The following is a 23,267-nucleotide window of genomic DNA, read 5'->3' on the forward strand; positions in this document are numbered from 1 at the left end:
TTAATTTAAATAAAATATATTTTAATTTTTCTTATTTTAAATAAACATTTTAATTTTCCAAAATTTAAATTAAAGATTGTATTATAGTTTAATATACTATTAAAATTAACTATTTTAATTATTTTTTAATTTAAATTGTTATTATTTTATTATATTTTTTAATTCTAAATTAAATATTTTAATTCATTCAAATTTAATGATTCTTATTTTTAGTATTAAACTTTTTATTCATTTGAATTAAATATATATATATATATATATATATATATATATATATATATATATATATATATTTAATTTAAATTAAATATATTATTTTTTTTATGTTTAAATTAAATATTTTATTTTTTTATTTTAATTTAATTTATTTATTTTTTTTTATTTATTCATTTTTTAATTTATTTAAATTTAATAATTTATATTTTTAATTCTAAATTGAATATTTTATTTTATTTTGGTTAAATTATTTTTTTTTATTTTAAATTTTAAATTAAAATAAATAAATAAAATAATTAAATAAATTTTAGCTATTTTACATATATTTTTTTAATTTTAAATAAATATTCTTTTTTCAATTTAAATTAAAAATTTTATTTTATTTTTTTAATCTAAATAAATTATTTAATTTATTTTTAATTTAAATAAAATAAATTTTAATTTTCCTTAATTTAAAAATAATATTTAATAATTTTCTTATTCTAAATTAAATATTTTAATTCAATCAAATTTAATAATTCTTATTTTTAGTTTAAAACTGAATATTTTTTTCATTTAAAATAAATATTTATTTTGATTAAATTAAAAATTTTATTTTTAAATTTTAAATTAAAATAAATAAATATATAATATATATTTATTTATTTTAATATATAATATTTTTAATTTAATTTAAACATTTTTTTTTAATTTATTTAATTTTTTTATTTAAATTAAATGTTTAAATAATTTTATTAATTTTAAATATTTTATTATTTTTTTAATTTTTTATTATATGCAAAGAATATGAAAAGCTTAATAGTTTTAAAAAAATATTCAGTAACGTAGAAAATGGAGTGATAAAAAAGGTGGACCCCCCTGAATCTACGCTACTGTATCATTATGATAAAAGTTTACTACAATGAATTGTAGGTATGTATGTATTTTATGTTAATACAAACCAAATTTAAACATTGAATTGAATATACATTTAATGGGCTCTATTTTCTTCAGCTAGAATTTTAGAAAAAAAATGTAATTTATTGATCGTGTTCTACCTGCCCCCAAATTTTAACCACTGTGTATAATTTGCATTATTTGTGAATTTTATGAAATACGAATATAATTAGGCAAAAGGTATTTTGTTAAAAATGTGCACTAGTAAAAAAGTCACGTGTTTCAATTAATAAACAATTCGTCAATAACTATGAAATAATATAAATGTGGCAACATCGAAATTAATCAGCATATTTGAATTAGAGAACAGGCGCCCCAGACATTTCTTTTACCCTTCCAAAATACAAAATTGACCATAATCTTTAAACATTAATATAATTACAGAGATAATCATAAATAATTTGAACATATGAAAATATAAAAAATCCAATACATAAAGGTTAAGTACTAAAACATTAATTACAGAAAGCTAAAGTAAAAAAAAATTGAAAGTAAAATATTGTTAAAATTTAAAAATATGTTTAAATATACCATGTATTTTCTAATGGATATAAAGAACAAATAATAAATTCTAATATCCAAATATACAATAAATCACGATGTCACATTTCGGACGTAATTCGAAGTAATCAGGCCAGTGAATCACAATCGGTTTCTAGAAAATTCCATTACTGTCACTTCGACATCTGTCTTCGGGTAGTCGAATCGTCACTAGAACATATGTTCCAGCCTCGGTCGGTATTTTGACAGTGTCACAGTGAACGACGCAGCCGCAGACGCCTCCATTAACAGCGCCAGTCAACAGTACAACCAACAGTGAGGTTTCGCTCGCCACTGATGTATCATGGCTTCTCACAATGGATAACAACTCGTTTGATTTTGTTGTCGAAGAAACAAGGCTGAAAACCACCGATATAAGCGGATAGTCGCCGAATTGTGCGCGATTCTTTCGAGGGGCAGGTGAGTTTTTGGTCGGTGCGCCTGGTTGTCGTTGTGGTAACATTATTTGTAGACTTCCTGTGTGTGTACAAAGAGACTTTAACTCGAAAAATTTTCGCCCGTACCGGGTTCTCGAGTCGTTTTCCCCGCTAAGGTGTCACGACAGAACGGCCGTGGCCTCACATTGAATCGATCTGATTGAAAATCCCTTAAAATGTAACCTCAAACTCTTAACCTGGGGACAAGTGTTAGTACATTGATGTTGATCTTTTAGGTTTGGCGACTATTGTGAACCGGGTGCATTTAGCATGGCTACCGTAATCCAGAAGAACGGCATTAAATCCCTATCGAACGGCAATGGTCTGGTACATCAGCACCACGAGCTGCAGCAGCTCAACGGCTACAGTGATGTGGTCAACAACATGGACTCACAATTGGAGACGAAGCTGGAACCCCACGAACTGACGGAACAAGTGATCAGTGATGCGCAAGTCGAGGAGCCCGAAATCGACATAGTGATAAACAATGTTGTCTGTAGTTTTAGTGTTAGGTGTCATCTGAACTTGAGGGAGATCGCCCTGAACGGTACGAACGTCGAATACAGAAAGGAGAACGGCATGATCACGATGAAGTTGCGACGGCCGTATACGACGGCCAGCATTTGGAGTTCGGGGAAGGTGACCTGCACAGGGGCCACGAGTGAGCTGATGGCCAAAGTGGCGGCGCGCCGTTTCGCCCGTTCCCTTCAAAAACTCGGATTCAATGTGCGGTTTAACAACTATAGGGTCGTCAACGTTTTGGGCACGTGTTCCATGCCTTTTGCAATCAAAATCAACTCGTTCTCTGAGAGACACAAGGAAGCCGAGTAAGTCTCCTTTTTGTATTTTATTATTGTCATTTTATATTGTACATATATTTGTTTATGGGTCACATTGTTGTATGATTTAGTAACACAACTTAATTTATCTAATTTGCTGGTCTTTAAATCACTGGATTAATATAGATTATAAAAAATTAGAATTTAGTTAATGCTCAAAATAATAATTAGACTTTTTTACTTTTGCCAGTTTTTTTTTAGTGAGTCATTTAAATTTGGGGATTAATAATGTTAATAATTTTTTGTGAATCTGAATAATAGTCAATCAGCCAGTATCTCAGCTTACTACAACAAAGTATTTATATATATTAAATTAAATTAAAAATATCTAAATATACACAAATTATTTGATTGTCTAAACTTGCTCAAAAACTCCATATCTTCATTATTAAATACTTTTTGTATGACTCAGCAATTATAGCTTAATTTGATGATATTTGAACTAAAATTAAATAAAATATACATTTTATAATTTAAACCAATTGGGAAGTGTCACAGACCTGAAAAATAATTTTAATGTTACTCAAACTTCTTTCAAATTAATTAAATTATAAATGTAATATTTTTTTCTTAAACAAGATCTGCAATAAAATTAAAATATTAAGGTATTTTTGACACTTTAATTAATTTTCTCATGTGTTTCTGACCCTTCATTGGAATTGGAATATTGGATATTTGGACTAGAGTTGAAAATCGCATTATTCTTCTGAATTTATTTCTTCTGAGTAACAAGTACATGGAATATCACTTAATGATTTAACATATCAGTTGTGGCCATAAAATGTTTAATTTGTAGAACCAACAGGATCACAAATTCAGTTTTGTCTGACACGTTAATTTACTATTAATACCATTCAGTTATACACTTTTAAAAACATACGCTTAGATATTTTTGACACTTCATTCCATAGTTTAGTTGAATTAGAAGGATGTAATTTTCAACTTAAACAAAAACAACGTTTCTGTTGAATTTAGCAATCTTTAAAAATGGTACATACCAATTTTCATAAAGAAATATTAGATATTATTTGAACCAAAGTCTTATTCTTCTAAATTTATTTCTTCTGAGCAATCAATACTTGGAATAAAGTGTGAAAATTACCTAAGAATATTAATTAGTGATTTAACATACCAGTTTTACTCACAAACAGTTTAATTTTTAGAATCAACAAGACCACAAATCTAATTTTGTTTTATAATGTTGATTTATTATTAACACCACTCAGTTATACACTTTTAAAACATTTTAACTGGGATATTCTCAGATATTTTTGACACTTTATTCCATAGTTTAGTAGCTGAATTAAAAAGATGTAATTTTCAATTTAAACAAGCACAAGTTTTTCCTTGAATTTAACAATTTTTATAATTAGTACATATCAATTTTCATAAAGAAATATTTGATATTATTTAAACCAGAGTTGAAAATCTCATTATTCTAAATTTATTTCTTCTGAGTAACCAATACATGAAATAAGGTGTCAAAACTACCTAAGAATATCATTTAATGACTTAACTAACACATTAGTCCTCACAAACAGTTTAATTCTTAGTATCAACAAGACCACAAGTCCAATTTTGTGTTATACGTTAATGTACCATTGATACCTTTTAAAAATATTTTAACAGGGATATTCTCAGATTTTTTTGACACTTTATTTCATAGTTTAGTTGGATTAAAATAACGTAATTTTCAACATAAACAAAAAGGAGTTTTAAATTAAATTTAATAGAAAATCCAGTAAGTTTACTATAACAAACTAATAGTATATATTAATTAGTATTAATAACATCTAAATATACACAAATTATTTGATAAATTCGTTCAAAAGCTCCATATATTCATTGTTAAATACTTTATGTGTGACTCAGTAATTATACCTAATTTTGGTGGTATTTTAGTCAAAATATGAATAAAATATATATTTTATAATTTAAAACAATTGGGTGTCACAGACCTGAAATATAATTGTAAAGTTACACATACTTTTTTCAAGTTAATTAAATTAATATTTTTAATTAATTTTCACCATTTAAAATGTAGAAAATGCACAAGTAATTTTATTAATTAAACAAAGTCTGTAATAAAACTAAAATGTAAAATTTGAATAATTATATTTTGAACATTTAAATAATGATGAACATTCATAATTGTCTTTAAGTTTGATGTCGTTGGGAGTTTGCCAATTTGTTTAAATTAAATATAATGTGAAATACAATAAATCAAGTTATTTTATGAGGATTTTCTAATTTTTTCCATTAAAATTAACATCAGTCACTTCCTACAATAATAATTGATATTTTGTGATTTTATGTCGAAAGTGAAACTTTATTTACGTATTACTTTTGTTCCAACTAAATTGTTTACATCACATCAACGCCGGACAATAAGTGAACGAGTTGAATCACCAATACAACAATATTATCATATTTTTATTGGAATTCCGACTTATCAACTAATTGTTGTATGTGTACAGTCAGTTTTTAACTTTCGAACGATTCAATTGTGGGTTACACACAAAAATTACAGTTATTAACGATAGTGTAATTGTTTCTTAAACGGGAAACACTAAAATTGTAAGTTTACATTATGTAACCAAGCGGATTCCGTTCGTTGCAACGCCGACAGGAATTCATTTTCAATTTCCACGGACACACGTTACCGAATGCGAACGGTCCGCAGCACCGTACTCCGGACACGTCGAACATTTCGACGAATATAATGAGGAAGTCGACGAATTGTTGTCGCCTGGATGTGTGCGTCTCCGCTAACCGAAAAAAAAAATGACTAAAACAAGATCGCAGTATGCAAATTGTCGTCGGCCGGCGGAACGTTCAAAGATGAGACTGCGGCGATTATTTTGACGGCTCGCCGTTCAATTTCCTGATGTTAAATGCACGTGTCAAGACTTAGGTGCTTGGCGAAGTTGAACAGTGGTCGCAACATCTGTGTGGTTTTCCTCGTATCGGTGTCAAGTAAATTTACTCGATTTGCATCGAGTCCAAAATCGGTGTTTACACGCGTTGCCTACTGTAAATATGTTTATCTTACCTTACGTAGTTTCTTAACGTTGGTGCTGCATAAACATTTTGTAATGGGACGGTTCCCAGTATTTTGTGGCGGTGTGCAATAGTGCACTGCTCCATGAAATTAAGGCACCACCTATAATTTTGTAAATATATTTTTTATTTAAGTAAATAGAATAGTGTGTGTATTAACTTTGAAACACCCTCGTATGTGACTTTTAAAAAGTTTATAAACGTGTTTACAAGTTGTTTAGTTTTTTGTTATTCAAAATATACCGGTAATTGTTTAGAACCACGGCTTCACCAATGTTCAGTCATAAAAAATCTAAAAATTCTATCTACAAATCTTTTTTTTTAAATATTGTTCTCTTCGGCGCATTAAGGAATATGTTTTGATCGATTAAAAAAATAATAAATTTTACAGAAAAATTAATTTTAAATTTGAAACAATACCGATTTTTGTTTGAAATGTTTATGAAAAATTGTCGATAACGTAATTTTTCAATTTTTTATGAATTTTTGAAAATTTAACAATTTTTATATCATAAAAAAAATAAAAATCAATATTCAATCAAAATTTCACGTTATATCATAAAAAATTAATATTTTTCCATATTTTTGTTTTTAAATGTTCTATTTTTAGGCGTGATGAAGAACTTGTCTTGATCAATTAAATAAAATCAAAATTTCTTAGAGAAAAAATTATTATTTTAAATTTGAACAATACTGATTTTTGACATTTTTCCTTGAAATTATTATGAAAATTTTTTTTATACTAAATGCCTATTTTTTTTCAAAAAGTTTATTAAAAATAGGATTTCCTCAAAATTATTAACGACATGGTAATTTTCCAATTTTTTATGAGTTTGAAAATTTAACAATTTTTGTATCATAAAAAATCAAAAAATAAATTGTCTTGATCAATTTAACAAAATTAAAATGTTGTTAGAGAGAAATTAATTTTAAATTTGAACAATAGTGATTTTTAATATATTTTCTTGAAATTTTTATGAAAACATTTTTTTATATGTCCATTTTTTTTTCAAAATGTTCATTAAACATTTAAAAATAAATTGACAATAACATAATTTTCCAATTTTTTATAAAATTTTCAAAATTTAACAATTTTTATATCATAAAAAATCAAAAATAAATAATTTTTCATAAATATATTTTTTTAATTTTTATTTTTAATCGTGTTGAAGAACATGTCTTGATCAATTGAACAAAATCAAAATTTATTAAAGAAAAATTAATTTTGAATTTAAACAATACTGATTTTTGACATTCTTCGTTGAAATTTTTATGACACATTTTTTTATACTAAATGCGTATATTTTTCAAAAAGTTCATTAAAAAAAGCACATTGTTAAAAAAAATAATAACGACACCGTAATTTTCCAATTTTTCATGAGTTTGAAAATTTAACAATTTTTGTATCATAAAAAATCAAAAAATAAATTGTCTTGATCAATTTAACAAAATTAAAATGTTGTTAGAGATAAATTAATTTTAAATTTGAACAATAGTGATTTTTAATATATTTTCTTGAAATTTTTATGAAAACATTTTTTTATATGTCCATTTTTTTTTCAAAATGTTCATTAAACATTTAAAAATAAATTGACAATAACATAATTTTCCAATTTTTTATAAAATTTTCAAAATTTAACAATTTTTATATCATAAAAAATCAAAAATAAATAATTTTTCATAAATATATTTTTTTAATTTTTATTTTTAATCGTGTTGAAGAACATGTCTTGATCAATTGAACAAAATCAAAATTTATTAAAGAAAAATTAATTTTGAATTTAAACAATACTGATTTTTGACATTCTTCGTTGAAATTTTTATGACACATTTTTTTATACTAAATGCGTATATTTTTCAAAAAGTTCATTAAAAAAAGCACATTGTTAAAAAAAATAATAACGACACCGTAATTTTCCAATTTTTCATGAGTTTGAAAATTTAACAATTTTTGTATCATAAAAAATCAAAAAATAAATTGTCTTGATCAATTTAACAAAATTAAAATGTTGTTAGAGATAAATTAATTTTAAATTTGAACAATAGTGATTTTTAATATATTTTCTTGAAATTTTTATGAAAACATTTTTTTATATGTCCATTTTTTTTTCAAAATGTTCATTAAACATTTAAAAATAAATTGACAATAACATAATTTTCCAATTTTTTATAAAATTTTCAAAATTTAACAATTTTTATATCATAAAAAATCAAAAATAAATAATTTTTCATAAATATATTTTTTTAATTTTTATTTTTAATCATGTTGAAGAACATGTCTTGATCAATTGAACAAAATCAAAATTTATTAAAGAAAAATTAATTTTAAATTTAAACAATATTGATTTTTGACATTCTTCGTTGAAATTTTTATGACACATTTTTTTATACTAAATGCGTATATTTTTCAAAAAGTTCATTAAAAAAAGCACATTGTTAAAAAAATAATAACGACACCGTAATTTTCCAATTTTTTCTGAAATTTTGAATATATAACAATTTTTATACGATAAAAAATCAAAAAATAAATAATTTTTCATAAATATATATTTTTTTTAATATTTTATTTTTAATTGTGATGAAGAACATGTCTTGATAAATTGAACAAAATCAAACTTTCTTAGAGAAAAATTAATATTAAATTTGAACAATATTGATTTTTGATTTTATCCTTGATATTTTTATTTTTGGCTATAAAAAAATTAATTCAAACTTTTGTTTTTTTTTCAAATTTGTAAAATATTTTGCAATAATAAGATTTTATTATATATTTTATTAAATATTTATATAAAAAAATTGAACAATTTTTTTTTAAATAAACGTAGAATTTCAAAAATGTGTGACATAAATAGAAAAAACAACTAGCACCAATCTTGTAAACTTTGAGTAAATTTAGTCGATAATAAATATAACTTTATCAGTTGATGGTAAAATAGAAATTGTTTAAAAGGGAATATTAAACATTTATTTTTTTTTTTCAATCAAAATTTTTCGTAATTTATTGAAAAATATTTTAATAGAGTATTTTTAAAATAGACCTGGCCTGTCCATAGTTCACCAGAAGTGGTAATATCCGATATTAAGTTCAAATTTTTATATATTTTAAACATCAAATTTCATTAACTTTTAATTTTTTTAGGAAAACAACATTGTTCAAGATTTATTACAATTACAAATAAATAAAATATATTTAATAATCAGTTATTATTGGTGTGGTGCGTTCGTTAATCTCTTGGAGCAGAATATTTAGAGGTTCTTCGTTGGCGGCCGTAGACAATTCGATTTGCCCGGATGAAATGTCGAATGACTCAATTTTCAGTGCCCGCTTCCCGGTGATTCAATTGGGGCATTTTTTTTCAGGTCACGAATTTCTGGTTGTAATTGATTTAAATTCTGGCGGTGCATTTAATGTTTATTGCCCGTTTATTTAACGTACTAATTGTGTTATCTGAAAATAGAGCGTGGTTGGTTCGTTTATGATGGCTACACCCCCGTAACTTTCTTATTTGTGACTCGGTTTTGATGAGTTGTAGGTCAAAAGTAAAGTCAAATGTTAAGGAAAGTTGATTAGGGTATTTTTTACGGAAGAAATGTTTATAAATTTAATAAAAATATCTTATCAATCATCGTTCTTATCAATTAGTGATTTAACACGTTAGTTCTTCTCACAAACAGTTACATTCTTAGTATCAACAAGGCCACAAATCTAATTTTATCCGATACGTTAATTTACTATTGATACCACTCGGTTATACACATTTTAACAAGGATATTCTCAGATATTTTTGACACTTTTTTCATAGTTTAGTTGAATTAGAAGGATGCAATTTTCAATTTAAACAAACACAAGTTGTTCATTGAATTCAACAACTTTCAAAATTGGTACATACCAATTTTCACAACTAATTATTTAATATTATTTGAATCAGAGTTGAAAATCTCATTATTCTTCTAAATTTATTTTGTGTAACAAATACATGGAATAAGATAATAAAATTACCTCAGAATATAAATTAGTGATTTAACATCAGTTTTCCTCAAAGACAGTTTAATTTTTAGTGTCAATAAGACCACAAATTCAATTTTGTCTTATTGTTAATTTATTATTGATATCTGTTACACACATTTAAAGAGATTTTAATAAGGATATCCTCAGATATTTTTGACACTTTTTTCCATAGTTTAGTCGAATTAGAAGAATGTAATTTTCAATTTAAACAAACACAAATTTTCCATTAAATTCAACAACTTTTAAAATTGGTACGTACCAATTTTCATAAAGATATATTTGAAATTATTTTAATCAGAATTGAAAATCTTAATATTCTTCTAAATTTATTTTTTCTATCTAACCAATACATGGAATAAGGTAACAAATTTACCTGAGAATATGAATTAGCAATTTAACATATCAGTTTTCCTCACAAATAATTTAATTTTTTGAGCCAACAAGACCACAAATCCAATTTTGTCACATATGTTAATTTACTAATGATACCAACCTCTTGTATACATTTAAAGAGATTTTATCAAGGATGTTTTCAGATATTTTTGACACGTTTTTCCATAGTTTAGTTGAATTAGAAGCATGTAATTTTCAATTTAAACAAACACAAGTTTTCCATTAAATTCGACAACCTTCAAAATTGATACATACCAATTTTCATAAAGAAACATTTGATATTATTTGAACCAGAGTTGAAAATTTCATTATTCTTCTAAATTTATTTTTTCTGTGTAACCAATTCAAGAATAAGGTAACAAGATTACCTGAGAATATGAATTAGTGATTTAACATATCAGTTTTCTTCAAAAACAGTTTAATATTTAGAACCAACAAGACCACAAATCCAATATATGTTAATTTACAATTAATACCACTAAATTATACACTTTTAAAGACATTTTATTCCATAGTTCAGTTGAATTAGATTAAATGTTATTTTCAATTTCAAGAAACACAAGTTTTTCACTGAATTTAACAACCTTCAAAATTGGTACGTACCAATTTTCAAATAATAAAATATTGTATATTATTTGGAGTAGAGTTGAAAATTTGATTATCTGAGTTACAAATACATAAAGTAGTGTCAAAATTACCTGAGAATAAAAATTAATGACTTAACATATTAGTTCTCCTCACAGACAGTTAAATTTTTAGTACCAACGAGACCACAAGCCTCAGATATTGTTAAAATTTTATTTTATATTTCATTTAAATTAGATCATTGTAATGTTTTACTGAAACAAAAACAAATTGTCCATTAAATTTAACAACATTCAGAATTGGTACATACCAATTTTCATAAAGAGATATTGATGTTACATGGACTAGGGTTGAAAATCACATTGTTTAATAAAAATATTTCAACGGAATAAAGTTTCAAAGATATCTGAGAATATCAATTAGTGACTTAATACAATAATTCTCTACACAAACAATTTAATTCTTAGTACAAACCAAACGACAAATCCAATTTTGTATGATTGACTATATTTCCTAATGGTCAGTATTTCATAATCTCAGATATTTGTGACACTTTTTTCCATGGTTTAATTGAATTAATATAATATAATTATTAACTCAAACAAAAACTAGTTTTCCTTAAAAATTGGTAAATACTAGATTTCATAATTTCATTATTTGGACTAGAGTTGAAATACCTTAAGAATATCAATTAGTGACTTAACACATTGGTTCTCACAATTTAATTTTTAGTGTCAACAAAACCACAAATGCAATTTTATATTATATTCACTAATGACACCTCATTTATACACTATTAAAGCATTTAACAAGCATTAATCTGGAAATTGATACGTTAAGCGATATTCTCACTTATTTTTAACAATTTATTTAAAGGTTCAATTTAACAACAGAAATAAATACAAGAGAAAACTCCATATATAATTTAAAGTGTTATCTTGTATCTTTCAAACTATAAATAAAAAAGTTACGGGGGTGTTCCAGTCTAAGATGCGTCACACTATATTCGGTAAATACAAATAAAACAACATACATCAAATAAATTTATTAATTATGATTTTAATAGGAATATTAATGTTGAAACAATATGGCCTGTTTATTGCAAAATAAATAACAAATAGTCGTTTTCAATACTAATAAACTTAACGTTGTAAACATACGATTTTCAAACTCCGTACTCGCTAAAATATTATGTATACTTAATTACCGTGTTATTATTGCGCAATTTACTGTTAACTACAACATATTATCAACACAAAGAAAATATAAAATCGATTTTTTCCAATAAACTTCTTGAGTCATTATTTTGGCGAATGCATATCAAATTTATTTTTAGTGCAGTCGGTAACGTTATAATCAGTCGCGTTTTAAATATCGATCCGTTCTCTCCGTTTCACAATCACTGTTATTAATTTTTCTCAAAACAATCGAGCATTTAATTCAATTTTTCAATGAATTATAAAATAGTTAATTGCCATTTAATCTTCCTTATTTGTTTTTCCACGTGAACCGTTCTCTTTGTTTCTATTTTAGGATGACGTGTTCGTTTCGTTCGACCACGTTGTGAAATAATAAGTAATTTTCTCCGCACAACATGAACGTGGTTCGCCATTTATTTTTAAAATGGTTCGCATTCGCGGGCTAGAAAAAACGCACATCAATAACTAAGTGTACGATACGATAAGACAATGAAAATTTATCGGCTCCGCTAATGTAAAATTTCGATGCGTTTAACTATGCTGCCCGTGTCACTTTCCAAGTATCACTGAAAACATGCTTTAATCGACATGTGAGTGTTATCAGTTAATTTTTATTGTGTAATTCTTGGCTAAAACGTAACTGTTATCGTAGAGGAGGAAAATAGAAAGTTATAAATGATGACAGCAAATGTACTATAGATCCAGTAAATGATTAAAAATCTGGACAAAAATATTGAATGTACCGAATTATTATAGAAACTTGTTAAAATATACAGTAGGACTTCGAAAATTTTCCATGTCAGTGGTTTGACCGTGAGATTGACACTCCTATAAATTGGCCTCCAAGGTCACCAGATCTAAATCCATTAGATTTTAAAGTGAGGTCTGCCAACGACAGAATAATTACATCAAAGAACTGATCTCAAAAAGTTAAGCAAATTGTCTTATTTTAGAAGTAAATGATATTTAATTAAAAATTAAAATTGTAATAAAAGAAATAAATATTAATAAGAAATTTTGTTCACACATATAAAACGAAAAATACACCATTTCTTCTAATATCGAGTAATTCTGCCTCTGCTTCCTATTATTCCTTGATAATACTGTGTGATACTTCTTATTAGGTCATCCAGATCACCTAGCTTTGTGCCGTCTAAAAATCGAAAATTTGGTTTCAAATTTCATCGTTAATATTCAACGATGTTATCGATAAAGTCTGTTGCATAAATTTCACCGGTCATGTTACAGTCGCAGACATAGAGCTCCGTTCTACCTCCTAGAAAAATACCACATTAAACCATTATGGACCCACCTTGAAATGAGTGAATTTCTTGCTCATATCGTGGATTTATTCTTTGAAGAACTCCTACTGACCTTTTATCACTAAATACTCCAAATCTACTTTCATCTGTAAATATCACAGTATTCCACTCTTCATCTGACCAGATGAAATGGAGGGTGGTGGTCCAACGCCAAAATCAGGTCTTGTCTGAAAAGTGTGCAGCTTCTCATTGAAATTTTTGAAATTTATATTTGTGGAGCTATATTTACTTAATTAAATTTTAATTAGATTTTCTTCATTATTCAATGTGTTCTGCCTCCTACCAAATTTTTATCTCTTATCTTTAAAAACATTTTGTATATGCTGTAGTAGATTTAAAATGTAGAACCAGATGAAAGGGAGAGTAGAGCGCCAACGCCAAAATCAGGTCTTGTCTGAGAAGTGAGCAGTTTCTTATTGAAATTTCTGAAATTTATGTTTGTGGGGCTGTATTTACTTAATTAAATTTTATTTAAATTTTCTTCATTATTCAACGTGTTCTGCCTTCTGCCAAATTTTTATTATCTATTTTTAAAAACACTTTGTATATACAGTAGTAGGTTTAAAATGTGGAGCCAGATGAAAGGGAGGGTGGTGGGCCAATGCCAAAATCAGGTCTTGTCTGAGAAGTGAGCAGTTTCTTATTGAAATTTGATGTTTGTGGAGGGGGTGTATTTACTTAATTAAATTTTTATATAGATTTTCTTCATTATTGAATGTGTTCTGCCTCCTCCCAAATCTTTATCACTTATTTTTAAAAACATTTTGTATATGCAGTCGTAGGTTTAAAGTGTGGAGCCAGATAAAAGGGAGAGTGGTGGGCCAACGCTCTGCCAGTCAACGACAGAATAATTACATCAAATGAAAAAGTTAAACATATTGCCTTATTTTAGAAATAATTGATTATTTATTGAAAATTAAAATTGTAATGGATTGTAATAAATAAATATCAATAAGGTATTAAATCAAAATTTATTTTACAAAATAAATAAGATATTCTGTTCCACATATAAAATGAAAAATACACCAATTTTCTTAATATCGAGTAATTAGAAATGATGTTAATAAATGTGTTTCGACATGAAAACTATACCAAATCCAAAATTGTGACGGGTTGGCTAAAATATTTAACATCTTAAATAGTTGTTATAATATGATCATTAGTACAGACTTGGTAAATGAGCAATTCACATAATATTGTTTATATGAGTTGGACCTCCAGACACTCATTGACAATCCTTGGCATTGAACTAATGATGTGGTCAATTTCGTCCTGAGGTACCTCATTCCATGCCACTTTTACGTAATGTTGAAGGTCTGTCAATGTCTGTGGAATGAGGATTGAATTTCGAGGACTCGTGCCCATGATAATCACACACGTGTTCAATCAGTAATAAATATTGAAATCTTGCTAGTCACGGCACAAATTTACATCGGGAAAGGCTCTAAAGCAACTCTCACCATATGTTTTATACTGGTAAAAAATTGGATTTTGAAGGTTTCTAATGTAAGACTGAAAGTACAAAAATCTAGATCCTACAGAAACATTGTCCAAAAAGCCTTTCACCTTTTCTAAACCATTGGCTGGCCATTGCATGAGTTTTTTAGATCTGTGTTCTAAGTCGGAAATATTGACCTTAGTTTGTTCCTACACGTCTTATTAAATTCCTTGCACACCTTTGACAGTCTTCTCCAGACCACCCGCCCCAACAATTCTAACGAGGCTTCGACTCCAGTTCTTCCAACTGGCTATTTCCACACACGAATGTCTTGCTTCTTTTAAGCACGTAATTCCTCATCTATCAAAGTCGTTTATGTGACTAAAATTTGTACACACTTCTAGAATAACGGCGTTTGATTAATGATAAAATTCCTTAAATACAACAAAAGAAATTAATACTAAACTGTGTCCAGATCATTAATCATTTTTTGTCCTCATATGAATATGGTACACACAAAATTTTACTGAAATTAAACCACTGGATCTATGTCTTCCACTTTCTAGGTCACCGAGCGTATTTTATTTTAGTCGAATCCTCATCGACTTATTATTAAACCATTGCATTATGTCGTGTTTGTAAACTTTTTATTTTATTCCCAGTAGCCAGATATCGTGCAGTTGCGTTACTTTACGGCAACACACTCGGTATCAACCGGTGTTCGACACGTCGGTTTACTTTTAATATTTGCGTGCGTACCAACTACAAGTTTCCCTCCATTTCTGTTTCAGCTACGAACCCGAGCTTCATCCCGGCGTCACGTACAAACTGAAGAGTCCAAAGGCCACGCTCAAGATCTTCTCCACGGGCAGCGTCACGGTGACAGGTGAGGTTCAGATTAGTCAGCCCTTTACTCATTGCTACGAGACAATGAGTAGCCGTCATCTGTTCTAGAATTGTTGGTCATTGTAACGAGTTTTATACGTTTAGATTTTTTATGCTCTTGGGATTTACGCAATGATTTATCCTCTTGGTTTTTATTGATTATTATGAGATGTTCCTTGAGGCAGCCAGTGGGGATTTACGCAAATATTTATTTTGTTTTTTTTTTTTTGTATTTATTCTTTTCGTTATTATTGATTATTGTGAGGTATTTCCTCAGATAACCTGTTTAATATCTAATTATAATGTTCGTGGTTTTAACCAGACAGTCTATTACAAAATTGCATCCGTCGTTGATAACATTCCAGACACTGTCTTATCGTTAAATTTTTTAATAATAAATAAGTGTGAAGTAAAACCGGATGTTGCGTATATTATAAACCACAATTATTAAGATATTTTTTGACTAGAGGTTTTTTAATATTTATTTTCACTGAATAAAACATGAATTTCTAATTCAATTTGTAAAATGTTATCAGTTTGTTTAAAATATTTAATCATGAAAATATAACCATGTTCCTTATGTATTTCTTTGTATTTTTTTAACAAATATGCATTTTAACTATACAGTGTGCACACTTAACATGTTCATTAGTTTATGAAGAACGAAAAGAGGTATTGATTTGAACAAAATTTAATTTTCAGTTTCACCGGAAATGACATCAACTTTGTTATTTTCAATGGAACACCCTGTATATTTTTGAATTTTTAAATCCCATATGTATTTGCAAATAAAATGTCTATACCATGTCCTATACCGGAACCCAATAATTTTTGGGTTATTTTTTTTTTTTTCAAAAAATTTGACAGATTGATGATCTAACTAAAATATATGTAAAGCCCCCAATTTCGATGCACCAAAGTTTATTTTTAACACACATGTTAAACAAGGATCATTTTATAAGAAGTCCAAATTTTATACAGGGTGTTCATTATTTTCGTAAAATTATATATCTTAATATCTTTGTTTTTTTTCAATCGAACACTGTATGTGTTTTAGCATAATACATAAAATGAATATTAATCGAAATTTTTAGTAAACAAAATTCAAGTTTGTAATTGACATAAAAATTTCAAATTAATAATAATGAATGATTTAGGTGTTATTTTTTATTTATATTTCTGGAATACCTAAACATATTTTATTTAATATAAAATAAAAATATTAGGATTTATTTTAAGTAATGTCAAGATGTTTCTTCCAACCAGAAATCAGTTTTAATGGTTAAATTTTTAAAAATTTAAAATGCCAATTTTGTAAATTATTATTAAAAATTTGGATCATATTTAAATGTTAAATAAGCCATAGTTTTTTAGATTTTTGTACAATTAGGTGTTTATCAATAATTAATGATGCTAACAATTAAGATGTATAATATATAAATGCAACATTAAAACGTTTAATTTTAATTGCAATTAGAGAAATGATATTCTAATTTAATATGTAAATTGTTAATTGTAAATATCGTCATTCTGTTTAAATGGTATGGGAGTGAAATGATATTAATTTAGAAAATATGTGTATAAAATATAATTATGTTTTTCAAGTATTTTCTGTGAAAAATTTGATGGGTATTTTTGACGAAGTAAACGAAATTTATTGGATTTGAAATAAAGTTATCAGGAGTTTTCTTAACTAATACAAGTGTTTTGTAAAAATGTTTCTTCTGTCATTTTGGAAACCTTGAAATACTACTTCAATAAAATATAATTTAAATTTTGGATGCTGTTTAAACTACAGTTTTTAAAAATTTTATTCATTTAATATTAAAAATTTTAAATAATTTTTACTAATTACAACATTAAAACATTTATTTTTAAGTAAAATGAAGATAAACGAAACACGACTTTCTAATTTGATAATATTTGTAAATATTGTCACTCGGAGTTTTTGAGTGATATGAAAATTTATTTTAGTAAATATACATTTAAAATATTATTAAAGTATTTCCCTATCTAAAAATCGAAGACATTTTTTAATGAATATGCATTTGTATTTTTATTTTTCATTTGTATTTAGTAATAAATAATTGAGTTTTATTTGATTTGAAATAAATTAATCAGGAGTTATCTTAACTGCTTCTTATCTCCAAAAATCAGTTCTAAATAATTAAATCTTGAAATATTTGAGATGAAAATTTTATAAGATATTGTGCTACTTTTGTTTATTGCAGACAGGAAGTACATATTTTGATAATAATAAATTTAATGCAAAAATAGTTCTGCTTAAACCACAGTTTATTATATTTTTTTATTAACTAGAAGCTGACTAATATGAATTTAAATTATATTTATTATATTTTTATATTTCAATATAACTTATAAATATTTATTTTTAAGTAAATATAGAGAAAAAGAAAACAAATTTTCTATTACTAAATTTTAAAATGTTTGAAATAAACATTTTATAAAATATTGTGTTAATTTTGTTTCTTGAAGGATTGAAGTACATATTTTAATAATATTAAATTTAAAGTAAAAAAGGGGGTTCTTAAATGTTAAACCACAGTTTTTTATTTTTGTATATAAGTAGAGACTAACTAATATAAATAATATATTCAAATTTTATTATTTATTTCAATGTAACTTGACAATATTAATTTTTATTAGATATAGAGAAAAAGATACCTGATTTTGTACTAATGCAAGGATGATTATTTCTTGCAGAAATCAGTTCTAAAAGGTTAAATTTTGAAATATTTGAAATGAAAATTTTATAAAATATTGTACTAAAAGTAAAAAAAGTTTGAATATTAAATCACAATTTCTTAGATTAGTTTATATAACTAGAGGCTGACCAATATGAATAATGCAATGTAATTAAATTATATTATTATATTTTAATAATAACATTACACTATTTATTTTTAAGTAGATGTAGAGAAAAATGAATCTTAGTTTCTACAACATGGATTAAAAAGAGCTAATTTTTGAAATATTTCAGTTGAAACTTTTTTGAAATGTGCTAATTTTGTTTGTATATTATTATAATATTTTAATATGACATGAAAATATTTATTTTTAAGTGGATTTAAGGAAAAATAAAACCTTATTTTCTACTACTAAGTGTGCTTCTTTCCTCCAGGAATCAATTCTAAAAGGTTAAATTTTAAAATGTTTCACATAAAAATTTTATGAAATATTGTGCTAATTTTGTTTCTTGTACGTTTGAAGTACATGTTTTAATAATAAATTTAAAGTAAAAACAAATGTTACATGTTAAATGACAGTTTCTTAGATTTTTTATATAACTAATATGATTAATACAATATATTTAATTATAATATTTATTTTTACGTAAATATACAGAAAAAATTAATTAATAAATAATTAAAATAAATAGAAAATTAATTTTTAAACAGAGTGTATATTTTTATATATTTTTTAAGGAATACCATGTAATATCATATAATATAATATATCATAATTTATTTTGTATAACACATGTGTTTTATTTGATTTAGATTTTTATGAAATTGTTATGTGTTAACAGAAAATGTTTATTTTGATTTGAAATAAAATTATCATGTAATTGTATTACTCACTGTCTCCCCCATCAACTTTTCTCACTGAAAATCAATTTTAGTGAGCTGAATGTAGAAGATTTTAAAATGTGTCTTGAAACTTCTTTAAAATAAAATTAAAACATCAATATTGTTTGTTGTATAAAAACCATGTAATCCATAAATGGTTTAATTCAAATATTCACCCCATGTAGAATTATAAACACACACCAAAACTTTTAGTATTGTTAATTTTTCGAAGTTATCTATAATTATTCATATTATTTGAAAGATATACTGAAAACTGAGTTGAATTTTGCAGCGCCGAGCGTGTCGGATGTCCAGGCCGCCATCGAGTACATATTCCCGCTGGTGTACGAGTTCCGCAAGGAGCGAACACGCGAAGAACTGGAGGCCCTGGCGCAGAAACGACGCGCCCAACACGCCGACGACGACCTACTCGATCCGGGCAGCGTCGAGGAGGCATCGTCGACGCGAGACGGCGACTGGGACTAAACACCACCACCCTCACGCGTCCCACGGCCCGTGACCCCCCGCCCCCACGTTTACTTTTCATTTCTCCTCTCGCATACTCTTTGGACAATTTTTTCGGTGTACGTGTGTGTGTGTGTGTGCGTGGTTATACGCGAGTTCCGGACAATGACGTCGCGTACACTTAAAACCCCTTACTTACCCACCTCTCCCCTTTCGATACGGACTGACAGAACGGCGGCACTGCGGTCGCGGAACTGAAGGTTGTACAAAATCAGTGTAACCAGGCAATTTGTCTCATTTGCTTTCAGACTTGTATGGCCTTAAATGACTAAAACTCGGTTGTTCTCGCAAGTAAACCACTCGCAGACGCTTCGTATCAATTTCAATAACATCCTTATGAAGACTGATAAGATTGGCATTAAACCGCAACCGCTGATTTTGTGCAATTCGGTGGTGTTTCGTCGATTCGATCGAATGCCGCACTGCAAACATTTACATAACACAATTTTGGACTATTATTACACCCGCTAGTCAAATCTTCTACTCTAGAAATTCATTTTATGATTAAGACTGGATCTAGTTTTATTGTTTTTATTATTATTTTTTTTTTTTTTTTGTTATTTAACTTATTACTTTTCGCCTGCCCCTGTGACGTTACGTAGATTCGATAGTTGATATCAAGTGTCACGGTGATAGTTTCTATTCTAGTCTAGTAATTCGATGAATCGCTGCGATAGTTACATGATTTTTTAAAGTGCAATAAGACTTCCCCCAAAATGAAACGAACGCAAATGTTTGATGTGACTTGTTTGAAGTCGCAGCAAATATTTGCTTGCCTAGTGTGGCTTGAGCAAAATTAATTGTCCCCTTCTTTTGCCGGGTAAATCTCTTGCAACTCTACAAAATGACCCGTCTACATAATGTCACGTGGCAGGGCACTCTTAGAATATGCTTTTTATTTAAGAGACTAGTTTTGTGTTGAGTGTTATGAAGATGTTTGTACACTGATGGTAGAAGACGTCTGCACATTAACATTCGTCAATCTTAGGAAATAATTTACGAGAGATGGTCTGTTTGCTACAATTGTGACTGATCATAACGTCATTTCGTTTTTGTTAACCCACTCACCATACTGTAATTTGTCTGGTTGATGTTATAACCGTTGTTTATGAATTAATCTGTGAAATATCTCTCCTACACTCATGTATAAAATATCAAGTTAGTTGAAATCATTATTTATTTGACATGTTTAGTGTATTTAAGTTAGGATTAGAGCTACTTGACTGAACATGGAACAATTTTAAGGGCTTATTCATACGAAATTTACTTGCTTCGAAGATCTTGATTGAAATTGTTAGTAGTGCCATTTAAGCAAAAAATGAATTTATGTAATTGCCGGACTGTGGAGTTCGACCAAACCGAAAATTGACTTGTAGTTTTTTGATAATTTTAACGGGCTGCATTTATTCCTCATCGAATTAACGCATTAATTTGTTTTGTAATTTCTTCCGACACCGAAACGCAGATGACACAATAAAGTGCAGCCTTTTTTAAAATTTCGTTGTTGAAAGTATTTTTATTTGGTCCGACAAATCCTGTTACGTAAGGTTTGTTGGGTTATAGGCTAAGTACCCATTCCTTGTCTATTAGTTCGAATCCAAGGTCAGAAATAACTGTGCTCCAATATTTCACAGGGTGTTTTTTACTGTGAGATATTACACATTGAAAAGAACTGAATATATTATGTATATGTACCTCACGCTATTCGCCAAAATGTGTTTCACAATATGACTGACAAGTGGTTCCCCTACACGTAACAAAAGTGCACTGTTTATAGATTTAATTAGTTATAGTTTATATTTATGTCCAATTAACTTACACACCAATGACAATATGTACTGTTGTTTTCTGACAAAACTTCTTTCGAGTTAACTGTGTGCTAGGGGAACCACCAATAACAAAAATTCGGCACTCTTTCGTGCGGTGCGTCCTATGAAAATCAATATTATCGTTTCTAAGCAATGGCAAACGAAGGAGGAGCTTTTGTACATATTAATTATTAAGCTAATAAATAATTAAATCCTCCTGTTTGTGTTTTTGGATGCACCACATTCATTTTAATGCATCCTGTAACTCATACATTCATATTCTGAATCATAGCTTATAGTAAACATTAATTTCTAGGTTTAATTGGTAGACTTTCCCAGTAATTTATAATTTATATCAAATGTAAAAAACTATTTACTATGACCTTGGAAGATAGTTCAAAAGTTAGTCCATGTATTGTTGATTATTTTAGCTCTTGTCCTCTTTGTTTAATGTTGGTGTAGAATAGACTTAGAATTGTCAATTTCTTGTGGTTCCTACTCGGGGAATTAGTTGTGAACCTATTACCAAAGTAACTTCTTTCAAATCACAGAGGGCAATAAGGATACAATAATGTTTATGAATACTTCAAAGATGAAAGTTTACAAAGAACAAATTTTATTGTTAAAGATATTTAGTCAATAAAATCATGTGTTTTAAATTAAATTTACTAGTGTTTTATTTTGTGTTGTGGCGTACCACTATCCTGTTTTTAACTAGGTAATATTTTGAAAGAAACTGCTTTGGTTCCTTTTACGAAATAACTGTAGGATTTGTATTTGACGGAGTTTTTATCAAAAAGTTAAAGTCTAGGCTTAACTTTCGGATGGAAACTCGAACATTTGTACTTTTACATGAGCCAGTCTTTAATATATGATTAGTCTAGGTCTATGTCCCTTCTCACCCATAAGTGTCTTAAAATTGACATGTTTGTATATTGCTGTTTTCCCATTGTTGCATTAAAATAACAAGTGCTTGCATGTATATGTAAGTGCGCCCCCTAGTTCTCTTTCCGAGTCCTGTTGTAGAAGCAATTTTTGGAACCTTCTCTGGCCTTAAACATAGTAATAAATGTGTGACTTTAAAGACAAACTTCTATGTGTCTTGATGTCAATAGTAAGTGTGATGAATGGTCGATTTAAAGGCGACTCTAAACAAAACTAAAACCGAATCGTCCAATTTATATTTGTTCCTCTGCATTAATTATATGCATTCACCCATATACCAAATCATATTTTTTTTAGTTATTATTTGAACAAGGTATTTGATTTAATGGCTTGTACTAAATGCTAGTTCTGATAATTTTTCCTTTATTTTCTACCCTGTAATCTTTTTAGAGTTAATAAAGTTTTCTCATATTGTTCAGTCTGGTTTTTATTCACTATCAAATGAATTGTGAGTATACAACAAGGTTTTGGTATGTTCATTTAAAATAAAACGTCTTTATATCAAGACTATTTAAATATACTTGGCTTGAATTCAGTTAT

At 27.2% G+C, this 23,267-nt stretch overlaps 1 protein-coding gene across 2 annotated transcripts; it reads left to right on the plus strand.

The window, feature by feature from the left end:
* The first annotated feature begins 1,771 nt into the window (after window positions 1-1,771).
* Window positions 1,772-23,145, plus strand: LOC109602014 (TATA box-binding protein-like 1). Of its 2 annotated transcripts, none has more exons than XM_020018322.2 (4): window positions 1,772-2,112; window positions 2,366-2,956; window positions 15,766-15,860; window positions 19,742-23,145. In XM_020018322.2, exons 2-4 carry the CDS (start codon window positions 2,400-2,402, stop codon window positions 19,933-19,935), a joined length of 846 nt encoding a protein of 281 aa, XP_019873881.1. In that variant the 5' UTR covers window positions 1,772-2,112; window positions 2,366-2,399; the 3' UTR covers window positions 19,936-23,145. The 2 variants fall into 2 exon arrangements, with proteins under 2 accessions (XP_019873881.1, XP_019873880.1); XM_020018321.2 differs by lacking the exon at window positions 1,772-2,112 and adding an exon at window positions 2,134-2,307.
* The last annotated feature ends 122 nt before the right edge of the window (window positions 23,146-23,267 follow it).

The sequence above is a fragment of the Aethina tumida genome, chromosome 4, assembly GCF_024364675.1.
Source record: "Aethina tumida isolate Nest 87 chromosome 4, icAetTumi1.1, whole genome shotgun sequence".
In the NCBI taxonomy this organism is placed as follows: Eukaryota; Metazoa; Arthropoda; class Insecta; order Coleoptera; family Nitidulidae; genus Aethina; species Aethina tumida.

What these genes read in the sequence shown, in the direction of transcription:
- LOC109602014 (XM_020018321.2), top strand. An exon ending in GAGAGACACAAGGAAGCCGA is followed by an intron (nt 2,957 to 15,765) that starts GTAAGTCTCCTT and finishes TTTCTGTTTCAG; the next exon opens with CTACGAACCCGAGCTTCATC. An exon ending in GGGCAGCGTCACGGTGACAG is followed by an intron (nt 15,861 to 19,741) that starts GTGAGGTTCAGA and finishes TGAATTTTGCAG; the next exon opens with CGCCGAGCGTGTCGGATGTC.